This window comes from Portunus trituberculatus, chromosome 13 (genome assembly GCF_017591435.1).
Source record: "Portunus trituberculatus isolate SZX2019 chromosome 13, ASM1759143v1, whole genome shotgun sequence".
In the NCBI taxonomy this organism is placed as follows: Eukaryota; Metazoa; Arthropoda; class Malacostraca; order Decapoda; family Portunidae; genus Portunus; species Portunus trituberculatus.
Genome location: NC_059267.1, coordinates 8,162,477 through 8,176,780, shown reverse-complemented (window position 1 = coordinate 8,176,780; position 14,304 = coordinate 8,162,477). Strand labels below are relative to the sequence as shown.

At 43.7% G+C, this 14,304-nt stretch overlaps 1 protein-coding gene across 2 annotated transcripts in view; it reads right to left on the bottom strand.

The window, feature by feature from the left end:
* Window positions 1-14,304, bottom strand: part of LOC123503097 (LIM/homeobox protein Lhx1-like) — a 65,388-nt gene that overhangs the window by 26,526 nt on the left and 24,558 nt on the right. Inside the window, exons 2-4 of one of the 2 annotated variants that reach the window (XM_045252520.1) lie at window positions 10,314-10,516; window positions 9,720-10,009; window positions 9,454-9,618 (exon numbers count right to left, since the gene is read on the bottom strand). In XM_045252520.1, coding sequence (XP_045108455.1) covers window positions 9,454-9,618; window positions 9,720-10,009; window positions 10,314-10,516 — 658 coding nt within the window. The remainder of the gene's footprint in view (window positions 1-9,453; window positions 9,619-9,719; window positions 10,010-10,313; window positions 10,517-14,304) is intronic. The other variant, XM_045252521.1, reaches the window with a different exon arrangement.

Below are 14,304 nucleotides of genomic sequence, written 5' to 3'. Positions count from 1 at the left end.
GAAAATAAAATAATGATAACACATGAAAAAAATAGGTTCCATTTTTTGTTAACATTTTTGCTGAGTGTAATATCAGTGTTAGCTTTTCCCATTTATCTATTTTGGGCGTCTTATCATTTTCCTTCACAGTTGTTTTGATTCCTGGTAAGAGTTTGCTTTATTTTTAGCATCTCGTAATTACTAACTGATGTCGTCAACCAATACATCAAATTTTACTGGATTACTTTAACGTTTCTCACTTTCATATTAACGATTTTAGCATCTGACTTTATTCTCTTTGCTAATATTAGGATCAAAAAGTAGTGAAAGCAAGCGCACCATTATTTTAGCATTAACATGTTCCTCACACCACGGGGGTAGTCCTAATGTTGCTACCAATGCTCCTTTGAATTCTGATTGTGGGTTAATCAAAATATATCATTTACACAGATTAACATTTCGCATCAATAAAATGCATTAACTGCTCTCTGAAGCTTCCAATTAATCCGCTGATCCACACTTTTAGCCACTGAAACCCATTAATTACTACTGAAAATGCAGCTGAACCCTATTAATTAGCAATCAGAACCCTTTAAAGTGAATTGAATACCACTCATGCACATTGAGACCAACGGAATCACCTCCAGAACACACGCAAACCTATCGATTCACTTATCTAGAACCAAGAATCCACCGACACACTTCTAGGAACCCGCCAAAAACATCCCTTCAACTTTATTTCTTCCCTGAAAACACGTATTTCTCCTAACATCCTCATCCCTTCTACTACTACTACTACTACTACTACTACTACTACTACTACTACTACTACTACTACTACTACTACTACACTTATCTCTTCGTCCTTATTCGCTACATCTTTCACCTGCTATCTTCCCTCTTTTCATCTCTTTTCTCTCTTCTCCTGTCTTTCTTCAACTAGGTGCGAAGGTCCATCTCCTCCACCTGCACCCCTCAAAGGCACTCCTCATCTCCCATTGCAAGCCAACTCACGTCAGTCTCTCCTTTACATCCAAAGAGTAAGGAAAGAAAGCTGTCTCTTACATACACTCCTTCATAATGGACTTTCCTCTCGTCACTCTAAATGAAAACTTAATAATTTCTATCATTCCAGCAAAATAAATAAATCCACACTCCTTTCAGTCTCGTCTATTAATCACTCCACTCGCCTCCACCTACAACAACACCGCCACCACCAGCTGTTCCTCCACCACCACCACTGCCACCACCACGTTAGTCAGGTTGAGACGCGGCCCAGGGATGAATAAGACCACTCTTGTCACCCAACTTACCTCACCCCTGCCCCTTCCTCCCTACCCCGTCCCTTGTCCGCCTCCTGTGCCAAGCCTCGTGACCTTTCCGTGGCACTAATGAGAAAGGTCATCCCTCTCAGTGTGTCCTTAAAACCATAGTGAAGAGAGAGGAGTGTGTGTGTGTGTGTGTGTGTGTGTGTGTGTGTGTGTGTGTGTGTGTGTGTGTGTTGCCTTTTTTTACTCTCTCAGTACCGTGCTGTGTTTCTTTTCTTTTTTTCTCCCCCTCTTCCTCTTCCTCCTCTTCTTCCTCCTCCTCCTTCCCTTCTTTTTCTTCCCCCTTCCCTCCTTCAAGTTCTTAGTGGAGGAAACTTGTAATTAATCACTCCTTTGACGCCTAAAGTCACAACACAGGGTGGCCAAGCAGTGGTGGCGAGGGTCAATGTACTCAACCACACGCCCGTTTTCTTTGACCTCCCTTCTCCGTTTTCTCTTCCCTCTTCCTTTCCCCTCATCTTCCCTCTCTCTTTCTTTCTCTCTTACGCTATCATCTATTCCTCTTTTCGTTTTATGTTATCATTGTTATATATCTTGCATATCTTCTCTCTCTCTCTCTCTCTCTCTCTCTCTCTCTCTCTCTTAGTTAATTAGAATATAACCATTCGTTTTTATCCTCTTCTTTTAATATTATTCTTTTATCTCTTCTCTTTCCTTATATAACCACTGTAATATCGTCCTCTTCCTCTTCTTTTTCTCCTTCCTCCTCCTCCTCCTCCTCCTCCTCCTCCTCCTCCTCCTCCTCCTCCTCCTCCTCCTTCTACTCCTCTTCCTCCGCCTCCTCTCCATCACGTCACTTTCCCCTCCCCTTCATCACAATTATCACCATTTATCCTGGGCACTATTACACCTACTTCCTGTCTTATTTGCACTATGTAATACCTCACCATCAATTTGCGTCCATCTATCATCACTATTAACCTCCATCAACACCATTTCCACCTTCCCCTTTACTATTTTTTCTTTCTACATTTCTCTTCATTACTGTCCTTCGTGTAGCTGCCTCTTTCCTCGTTCCTCCCTCATTATCCTCGGGCCTTTCCCTTCGTCACCTTCTTCGTTTTTACTCATCATTAGCCTTTTTAATACTGGAGTACATTTTTACCTTGAAATTTGTGTATGATTAGACCATTTTACTGACATTAGGGAGTGTCTATGGAGGTCAGAAGATTAATGGCCACAGTCTTCACCATTTTTATCCCGACATGAGTTTCTGAAGCTGTATAAAATCACCAAATAGTAAGCAGGATGAATATGGACATACGTCATGGTGCTGAAGGAGTTAATACCTCAAAGTAACGTTGACGGAATAGAAAGGAAACGTAAACGAAAGACAAGAAATGTAAGAAAAATGAGTAAAGGCAAGGAGTAACATCATAAGTCAGAAAAATAATCCATGTTAAGATGAAAACAAAAGAGAAAGAATTGATGAAAAAGGAAAATATGTTCTTGGTGTGTGTGTGTGTGTGTGTGTGTGTGTGTGTGTGTGTGTGTGTGTGTGTGTGTGTGTGTGTGTGTGTGTGTGTGTGTGTGTGTGTGTGTGTGTGTGTGTGTGTGTGTGTGCGCGAGCGTTTGAGTCACCCAAAGGAGCTGCTGACGAGGCGACTATAGTATCCTAGGCTGGCACGTCTCCTGCGGTCACGCCTCGGAGAGAGAGAGAGAGAGAGAGAGAGAGAGAGAGAGAGAGAGAGAGAGAGAGAGAGAGAGAGTAAATTGAGTTATAGTGCCACAGCAGCAAGATCATATGGGCCGTCTTGTGTTTCACGATAGCGCTACCTCTTCCACCGAGAAACTGCTGTGAGTCATGTCCACACTCGCAACCTTACCAGAGAGAGAGAGAGAGAGAGAGAGAGAGAGAGAGAGAGAGAGAGCAAACAGACAGATGGATAGACAGAAACAATGGCACAATACACACAAGAAATGCTGAGATTTACAAACACAGGCTTAACAAAAAAGAAAAAAAAAATGAAACTGGACACAGACACACAAACAGACACAGAAGAAAAACGACCTTGTGAGCCGTTGAGGAAGACGCGTTGTCATCTGATCGTTGATTGGCTGTTAATTGGACCAATGACGGGAGGCGACAGGAACAATATTCGCGGACCCAAAGACTGCCTTGCGTGACGCCGTGACATGCCCCTCACTGCGACGCCGCCACAGGGAAAGGGAGGAGGAGGAGAGGCGAAGACAGGGTAGGGGAGACAAGGGGAGTGGCGAGAAAGATAGAAAAAGGCGAAGACAGGATAGGGAAGAGACGGGAGAGAAGGAGAGGGGAAAGATGGGAGAGAAATGAAAGGAGAAGAGAGAGGTAAGAGAGAAGAGAAAGGGGAACAATGAAAGGAGAGGCAAAGAGAAAGGGGAAAAGGGAAAGAAGATAGGGTAGAGGTGAAGAGAAGAAGAAAGACAAGGGAGAAGGAGCGAAAATAGAGAGAGAGAGAGAGAGAGAGAGAGAGAGAGAGAGAGAGAGAATATAACACAAAATAGAGTCCCTGAACTAGAAAATAAGAGACAAATACTTTAAGACACGACACACACACACACACACACACACACACACACACACACACACACACACACACACACACACACACACACACACCATCACCACCACCACCACCACTACAACACAAAGACCAGTAAGCAACACACATCCAAACCAAAACAACAACACAAAAACGTGCCAACACACCAACGAACACCAGCCACTGCAAACAAGAAACACGATACACTCCACAGCTCCCTCCGCCCTGAGCAGACTAAGGAAGGGCTGCCCAGGAGACGACAACACGACGACACACCCCGGGACTTGTTTGTTTGCGAAGGACACGAGATCAAGACGGAGGAACAGAAGCCAAGCAGAGAGGGACCCACACCACGTAGAATGCAGCACGAGGGAAGCGAATAACCACAACAAACAGAGCCAATCCACGCAATTATCGGATAAGAGAAAACGGGAACAGGATGCCAGATGGATGAGAGAGAGAGAGAGAGAGAGAGAGAGAGAGAGAGAGAGAGAGAGAGCAAACACAAACACACAGACGGCCAGTAAACAGAAAAAAAGATACAAATAGACAAAAATAAAGGAGTAGACACAAAAAAACAGAGAAATAAAAGAGTAACAAGTTAAGAGGAGCCATCCAACTATCATTTCTCCTCCTCCTCCTCCTCCTCCTCCTCCTCCTCCTCCTCCTCCTCTTAGTCCTCGTCCTCGCAAGATTGATAATTGATTAATAGCCTTGCGTGGTGCGGGATGACGAAGCTGCTGCACCAACACAGGGAGTCACCAGCAGATGTTCTTTGCGCTGAGCTCTTGCCTTCACTCCGCCTGTGTTGTGATGATCAAATGAGCACCAGGATAAGCAGAAGACCAAGGAGGAAGAAGGAGGAGAAGAAGGAGGAGGAGGAAGAAGAGTCAGTAAGAGGTCGTCTATGTGGGAAAGGGGAAAAAGGGAGGTAGGGAGATGAAAGTCATGTGTTGAAGCGAAAGGGAATAGGAGTAAAAAGGGAGAGGAAGAGGATGAAAGGTTGTGAGTCTTCATGATATATGGCAGAATTCTAATGAAACACAGTCCGTCTCAGAGGAAGAGGAAGGAGAGAAGGAAAGCGAAAAAAGAAGTAATTGGTTGAAGATTTTAAGTGGAGTACACGTGGAAAAAAGATGTTGAAAATAATGACACTGGAAAGTAATGCAGGATGTCGAGAACTGATTGAGATGAAAGGATGTTGATGAATTTGTTCGGTTAAGCTCGGTTAGGTTAGGTTAGGTTAAGTTAGGGAAAAGTTAGGTTAAGTTAGGTAAAAAAAGATTAGGCTGGGTTAAGTTAGGTTAGGTAAATGTTAAAATAGGTAAAGTTAGCTTACATTTGATAAAGATTAGGTTAAGGATAGAATGAGATCTGAATCCTCACCACACTCACTACCATAAGAAAGACACAAGCATCACCATACCATATTACATCACCACTCCACACCATCCACACGCACCAGCCACCGCCCTAACACCTCCCTTTACTGCCCCACCCCTCCCAACACCGTCTAGTCCTTATGAGCGTACACGTGTAAACTCCTGGTTATGAGGTAGTTGAGATCTCAGTTTTCCCTCGTACGTCAGCGTGTCAGCGAAGAATAAATTGTTACCAGATCTTCCTCCTGCTCCTCCTCCTCCTCCTCCTCCTCTTCCTCTTCCTCCTACATCATTGCCGTCCACAAAACTGTCTACCGTCCCTCCTTCTCTCTTTTCTTCCCTTCTCCTCTTTCTCCTCCTCTTCTTCCTCCTTCTCACTAGCAGTAGAAAAAGAAAAGAGAAATAGAAAGAAATAAAATTGGAGTCACAGTTAGTGAGAGTAAACCGAAAAGAAGAGATGAGTGACGAGGAGTAAGAGGAAGAAGGAAGAAGAAAAAAGAGGAGGAGGAGGAGGAGGAGGAGGAGGAGGAGACACCGGCACTTCAGGAGACACACAAAAAAAGGTCCGTCATGTGTTCCTAACGAGGCGCGACACATGTGCTGCTCTCGTAACACACTTGCACTCTCCTCTCTTAACAAGTCCATTTCCGAAGAAAGCGCAGATGAAGGGGAGGCTAAGTGCTCCCTTCCTTTCCTCTCTTTCCCTTTAATTGTCTCCCTTTCTCTTCTCTGACTCCTCATTTCTATGTTATTTATTTTTATTTTCTTCATTTCTTTTTCTTTATTCTCGTGTTTACAGATCTTTTCCTTTTTAATTTACCTATTTTCTATTTTTTTCTTATTCACTACCTTTGTTTTCGTGTTTCCAATTCTATTCTTTATTATCTCTCTCTTCGTTCTTCCTTTTCTTCGTGTATGCTACCAACTTTTCTCTTACTTCACTTCAAATATCCCTTCTCCTTTCTTCTCTTCTTTATTTTCCTCACCTCCCTTTTCTCTCCTATTCACGTTTATCTCTCCTCTTACTTTTCTTCCATTTAATATCCTGTTGCTTACCTTTCAATCTCCTATCTACTATCAACGCCCTCTTTCCTATCGCCTTATTCTCATCCTTCTTCTTTACATCAAGTACGAAAAACAATCCCCAACTATCAAATAAAAGAAAAAGAGCAAAGAAGAAAGCACCCCTCTCTCTCTCTCTCTCTCTCTCTCTCTCTCTCTCTCTCTCTCTCTCTCTCACGGTGTCCTTGTAGCGCCCTAAAGTTGATCAGCCGCAAAACCGTCCACAGAGAGGCGCGCCCGTCCCCACGCACCCTGGATTCCGCGGTTGATTGTGGTATGTGAGGGGAAGGGCGCTGGGAGAGGGGAGAGAGAGGGGAGAGGAAGAGTCGGGAGGGATGCGAGGGGAGGGAAGAGGGGACGAGGGGATGAGGGTAACTTATGTGAGGTCCCACGAGCGGCGACAAGGGAGAGAGAGAGAGAGAGAGAGAGAGAGAGAGAGAGAGAGAGAGAGAGAGAGAGAGAGAGAGAGAGACGGTGAATAGGTTAATAATAATAAAGTGAAGTAGTAAATGGGCAATAAAGACAAAAGACAAAAATCTACACGTGGAAACATTGGGGAAAAAATACTGACGAGGGGAAAAGAAGCTGAGTTGAGGGGAAACACAAGAGTTGCGATGAAGAAACTCACTTTAATGGCGCTGGGGTGGATGAGAGGGAGAGGAGAGGAGAGAGAGGAAAGAGGAGGAGGAGGTAAGAGAGTGGAGTGGAGGGAGGGGAAAAGGGGAAAGGAATGGGCTAATTTTAAAGGGCAATACCTCAGTTAAATTCTCGTGCGACATGGCAACACTTTGTTTACACCGTGCAATTTGGCAACACCGCCTGGGTTTGTTTACACTCGCGGTCTTTAAGGAAACAAAAGACGACCAGATGGCGATTGATCCCTTTAAACCTGTTGTCTACCTCTCGTGATCTGTTCCATTTGGCGGTGTTAAGTAGATATTCACTTCACGATCCCCAGTGTTTACTTCACAACTCGAATAACTGTAGCATCTTGAATAGAAAAGACACATGTAAAGGAAAATAATATGTTTGCTGAGTTTGGAAAGAGAACTAAGATGATGAAGGTAGAGAAAGGGGAAGGATGTTAAATAAAAGGTGTTTACGTAAGTGTTTGAAAGAAAAGCTAACTGAGATGGTGTTTAAGATAGAAAAAGAAACAGGAAGGCTGATAAAAGATGATGTTTACGAAAGAAAAGGATGGAAAAGATAGCGAAGACAGATAAAGTGGATGAAAATTTAAAGCGGCAATATTTTTAACATCTCTATAGAATGATAAAAGTTGCCGTGACCGCAAATACTACCACTATCACTACTACTATTACAACTAATGCCATCTCCCACGACAGTCTATATTTCTAACATTTCTCGAATAACCAAGATGACCAAAGCTACCGTCACGACCACTACCGCACACATTAACATTACGACCATCACCACCGTAAAAAGACGATATTTCTAACATTTTTCGAATAACCACCATTATCTTTACCACAACTACCGGTATTACCCTATTACTCCTGCCACCACCACCACCACCACCATTACACACCAATCACCACAACCACCACTGCTGCTACAACTACTGCTGTCTACAACTGAAGCAACAACAAGTACAGCCAAGCCACAGTTTCCGCCGTGACAAGCGAGCAATAAGTGGCCCCGTTCCATCGCAGCCTCGCAATGGTTTTCCCTCCCGCCGGCCGCTAACTGTCACACTGCGGCGGGCAAAGGAGAGCGAGGCAGTAAACACAACGTTACGGCCTCTTGTAAAGACGAAGGCGACGCTGAAGTGGACGTGACGGAGGCACTAACGAGAGAGAGAGAGAGAGAGAGAGAGAGAGAGAGAGAGAGAGAGAGAGAAACCATCTAACCTAACTTCACGAAACACACCACTAAACATCACAAGTAAACACCAACTTTTTAAACACTCTTGCAATACACTCGCCGCTCAACACCTGAGGAAGGCTGATGCAACACCCTCACCTGCACATTAACTGCTAAAGAAACTGGCAACGCTACGCTAAATTCTCAGAGACTAGTTACGGCGCTACAAAAATTAAGTTAGTATAGAAACGTTCTTTTAATTCCTGCTCCTTGACATTCACCGCACCATACGTTACTTTAAAGAATACAAAGGAGAGAACAAAATATCAGTAAGTTTGTTTTGCATGAGTTTTTTTCATTGATAAGCTGCTCTAATGTAAAGTGAGAGAGATGCAACACAGATGAATAGATGGACGAATAGAAAGATATACAGATAGACCGAAAGACCATTAGATAAAACAGTATAGTAAGAGAGATAGATAGAGATATATAATAACAGACAGATCACACTAAGTTATTATAAGAATCTAAAAAAGAAGGAAAGAACAAATCACTAACACGAAAGAAGAACAAAAAATCACGCAGAGTTTAACAAGAATACATATTTCTTATCTCTCAATATTTTTCCAACACCAGTGCATTCTTTAACACATGTGAAGGAATATCAATGAACACAGGTACTTTAGTTGAGCCAGGTAATCCCATTCCTAAGGCAGCAGCGTCGCGGCGTCACCCAGTGCAAGGTTCCCTCCCTCTCTGATCTACTTCAACTTCCGGGAGATTTCCAGACAAAGTTCGGTAATAAAGAATGAAAATAGTAAACAAGTTATGGAAGTTCCAGAGGACGGAGGCGAAGAAATTCGGGGAGTACTTAGTTAAACTTCACGAGAAGGAGGAGGAGGAGGAGGAGGAGGAGGAGGAGGAGGAGGAGGAGGAGGAGGAGGAGGAGGAAGTATAAAAAAAAGGTTGTAAATAAAAAATAATAATTGGTTGTACCTTAATGTGTGTGTGTGTGTGTGTGTGTGTGTGTGTGTGTAAAGAAACCCCAGAAGTCCAATCATCACCACACTCACATTAAGAACACTTTATGCAAGCTAACGCCACTTGAATTGACGCGAAAATGAACCGACACACCACGAGTGATTATCTACAACACCTGCACGGAACCATAAAGAAGATGGCACACACTTGTCAGAGAGAGAGAGAGAGAGAGAGAGAGAGAGAGAGAGAGAGAGAGAGAGAGAGACAGACACCGCTATAAAGAGTAATAATTATGCACCACCTACCTGTTTGCACCTCAGGACACATCGCACAGGTAACACACACAGGTAACACGGAGGAAAAGTCACGTACCTGAATTACTCGCATGGGCAGGCCAGTTTCCTTAGCCAGCTGTTCCCGAATGTGTCTGGTTGGTTTGGGCGTTTTATTGAAGGCGTTTTTGAGGATTTCCAGCTGTTTGGCTTTGATGGTGGTTCTGGGGCCGCGTCGCTTAGACCCCTTCTCCTCCTCAGCCACCTAGCGGAGAGGAAGTGAAGGTTAATAGAAAGATTTAAAATAAGGTATTGGTGCCAAATTAATTCCTGGTATCTGATTTTTGTTTGTGTTATTTTACTCACTCTCTTGTCATCGTCGTCCTTTCCAGCCTCCAGATCCTCGTCCTCGTCATCGCCGTCGTCGCGGGAGTTTACGCTGGAGGCCTTGTCGAGATCGGTGGTTTGCGGGGCCGAGGGCGTGGCGGGCGTGGCCGGTGTGTTAGGGGCGTGCAGGGCGGCGGAGTCTGATCCCGGAGACTTGAGCGAGGCGTCCCCGGTGTCCATAGACTCGATCTCCTCCTCCTCGTCGGACATGACATAAGGGTCGACTGTAATGGAGGCGGGGAGGGTGAGAGACGCCCGCCACACCACATCTTCCCTCCCCACCACTTGCGGTCATTCACACGGACAAGACGGTGCGCGAGAACTTGAAGCCAACACACAGAGGCGCCTCCCCGCGACACTGATACTCCCCGTGGTGACCGCTTTGTTGAACTCGCGGCAACAAAGTTCAACAGGTTTGCGGGGAGATGCCTCGTGTGTCGCCTCTCCATCCCTAACTATCTCTATTCTCTATTTCAAAACAGTGTCAATGCCATCACGAAAGAATTATTGGAGTCACAAAATAAATGTAAATGATAGAAAAAAGAGAAGACAAAGCTTGAGCCTCGTCCGTACCTGTTAACTTGCCGCTCATGTAGTCTTGTTTGCACACGAACTTGTTTTCCTCGAGGACGTAGAGTTCCTCGCCGGTGGAGAGCTGCTTTCGGCAGACGCAGCAGGTGAAGCACTTGAGGTGGAAGACGCGGTCACGAGCCTTCCTCACCAGGTCCTGCGGCGAGATGCCCTGCAGACACCCCGAGCACTTGGTCCCGAACCGCCTGCGGGAGGAGACAACAGAGATTAGTTAGAGCGGGACAGGTAGAGGCAGTGTTGGGGCGTCACTGCTCGTACGGACAGAGGGGCGCCACACAACACGCCTCACCATTTCAGTACAAGCTGGAAGGTGAATAATAATATTTTCAATACAGACCATAAGGATTAATACGTTATGAAGCCTCAGCGATGAAACGATGGCAAAGAAAACTCTTAAGAAACTTCATATGTAACACACACACACACACACACACACACACACACACACACACACACACACACACACACACACACACAGACATACATTCAAAGAGACACTTTATTTATCTTTCATCACCACACGGGTGCAGCTCCGTGAAGGCTCTTGCAGCAACACAAATCATGAAACCAGGACAGTCGCGGCCAACGCAACACGCTGACACCAAAAAACAGTAAAAACGGGAATTAAAAAGAGACTCCCGCGCCTGACACCTGATCCCCTCAGCGCATCAAGTCTATTATAATTTTTTCCTCGTATCAAGTGTATATTTTCCTCCTTTCCCAATTGACACGTATTTTCCTTTTAAACCACCAACATTCTTTTCTCGACCCCCAAGATTACGAAAGCAATAATCTCGCCACACTCAAACACTCACACCACTCACTGGGAGGAAAAACTCGCGCTGCCCATTACCGAAGATTAAAACAAGCGCGACATGCAAAACAAACACGGCTTTACTTGGCCGAGTTTTTCTCTCACCCAAGGAATCGTGAAGCGGAGAGAGACAAGAGTAAGTATCTGGCAGTCATCGACCATCTTGTATTCCTCCGCGCCCCGCCCCGCCCCGTCCCGTCCCGCCCCGCCCCGATGCTCCCCTTTGCTTCGAGCCTCCGGAGAGCATGAGTCCACGCTCCAGTAAAGATGGCTGCGAGTTTAGTCATACATGAGTAACAATACGCGCTGTTTCACACGCGTGATGTTAACTCTTTCGCCTATACTCAGAATCGCTTTCCCCTCTCACCACGACAATTTTTCAAGGCCGCAGAGACAAGAAGCCGGGTTTTCAAGACAGTTTCTTCTTTTAATAAAGTAGAAATCTTGCCAATCCATCACTACAACCATAAAAGTACTCTTAAAAGCACGAGTGTCTTCAACTGGAGCCTTTGAAAGCAGTGATGGTGTGAGAGTAAAGCGTTTCTGAATAACGGTCTTTCCTGTTGATGGAAAAATGATGCACGTTGCTTTCCTGAACGATTTTAATGGGAAATGAATAAGCTTCGGTACGAAAAGACTTCAACTATATCACTCATTATTCGACATTGTGGACTAAAGTTACAGGATGACACTAAAGGTAATACTGGACAATCTGCTGCTCAAGAATGGTAATACTAAGCGATTTTACTGCTCAAAATGATATTACAGCCACTTAATATGTTTAAATAGCGCGATTCCTGCCATAGTCACTTGTCCTTCAAAATCAGACTCAAAGAAACGACATTTATTGATTTACTTCTTTTCAAACTTGAAGAAAACCGAACAAAGGCATACAAATGAATAGAAAAATAGTTCAAGGAGTTGTACCTCTGACAAGAAAGGAGAAAGGAAAAGAAAAAGAAACTGTACACGAATTAATATGAGAAAATAAAGTAAAAATTCGGTATACACAGTCACTATTATTCTCGTCAGGTGTCCTTGAACATTATCCTCCAAAATTACCTAAAGTGCGGCACACAATTCAGTATTTGACCCCTGCAGTACCATGACGCTTTCCCATATTCATTCTGGTGCCTATTTGGTGATTTTATACAGTTTCAGAAACTTATGTAAGAGATTAGAATAGTGAAGACTGGCCATTAATCTTTCTAACCTCCATAGACCCTTCCTAATGCTAATAAAATAGTCTAATCGTTTAGAAATCTCAAGGTAAAAATGTGTTCCAGTATTGAAGGGATCAAGCAACGAACTGTGACTTTACAGGAGAAAAATAAAGCTACAGGTGTTTTAGATTTCTTACCTACTTCGGTCATTTTATCACCCCATTTGCTTTCTTTTTACAGCAGAACATTTTGATCTTAACCCTTTCAATACAGGGACACATTTTTACCTTGAGACTTGTGTACGATCTTATTTTATTGCCATTAGGAAGTGTCTACGGAGATCAGAAGATTAATGGCCACAGTCTTCATTATTTTAATCCCCACATAAGTTTCTGAAGCTGTCTAAAATCACCAGATGAATATGGGGACGCGTCAGGTACTAAAGGGGTTAAGCAGCGAATTATGACTTCATAAGACAAAATAACAGGCGTTTTAAATATCTTACCTACTTCGATAATATTACCAATCCACTTGTGTTAAATTTAGAATAGAGCACTTTTTATCTTAAGGGAAAAACGAAGCAGTGTTACGATTATATTATTTACAAGCCTTTAGGGGATTTAGAAAAGAAATAAAGTAAATAGATAAAGAAAATGGGAATGAATGCTTTTTATAATGCTTTTACGTTTGTATATATATATATTTTAGAGGATTTATAAAGTTCAGAGATCAATGATAACAAGGAATGATGTAAAAAAAGAGAAAAAAAGAAAAGAAGCAATCATTACTAAGCGAGTCAAATGTGGAAGGGAGGCACAAACAAAAGTAACAAAATAAAAACAAGATGAAAACACGAACTTAAAACACGAAAAAAAGGTAAGAAATGAACGTACAGAAATAAGAATATGATAATAATATAAGAAAGAAAGACAGAAAGAAAAATAAAAGACAACAACTAAACTATATGTTACAAAAGTGAAGGAGGAGGAGGAGGAGGAGGAGGACAGGTGTAGTTAAGAGGTAGCGCAAAATTCACCCTTTCACCTGCCGTCTTTTGGGGAAACGTAATTACCGATGACGATGAGAGAATAAATGCCCCCAAATGACACGGCGGCAACCCATCACTCCTCCCATCTCCGCTCCTCCTCCTCCTCCTCCTCCTCCTCCTCCCGTCTTCGTCCGTTTCTCCCTCCCACTTCCTCTTAATTTTTTTCTTCTTTCTTGTACTCTATATTTTTCTTCATAAGGCTTTATTTTCCATTCTGCCGCTCCTCTCTCTCTCTCTCTCTCTCTCTCTCTCTCTCTCTCTCTCTCTCTCTCTCTCTCTCTCTCTCTCTCTCTCTCTCTCTCTCTTTTCTTCTTCATCTACTACTTCCATTTCCACATATGTCTTCTTTCTTCTTTTACATCTCTCGTTTCATTGCTTTGTTTCCAGTATTCCTTCTCCTATTCCTCCTTTTCTTACCCCTCCTTCTCCTCTTCCTCCTCCTCCTCCTTCTCCTCTACAAACTGCTAAAAGATGTATGGCTTTTTATACACCCCTTTCATTCCTGCACGTGTTTCAATAGGTTTCATACTCGCACGTTGATTTGAGTGGTGTAAATTGTCGCTTATCTCAGCAAAGTGACATTGAATACAGTGAACAGTGAACAGGAAGATGAACGAAGAGAAGGAAACTCATTGTTAATATTCACTCCAAATCTTCGTCGTTTGTGACCGGAAGCGAGAGAGAGAGAGAGAGAGAGAGAGAGAGAGAGAGAGAGAGAGAGAGAGAGAGAGAGAGAGAGAGAGAGAGAGAGAGAGAGAGAGAGAGAGAGAGAGAAAATCAAGAACACGGATAAAAAAAAGCGGAAAAAAGCACAATGGAGAGAGAGAGAGAGAGAGAGAGAGAGAGAGAGAGAGAGAGAGAGAGAGAGAGAGAGAGGGCGCCGAGTACTACCCCCAGGCGGCAGGTCCCACCACGCGTGTGTGAGACATGCAAATGAGAAAGGTTGCA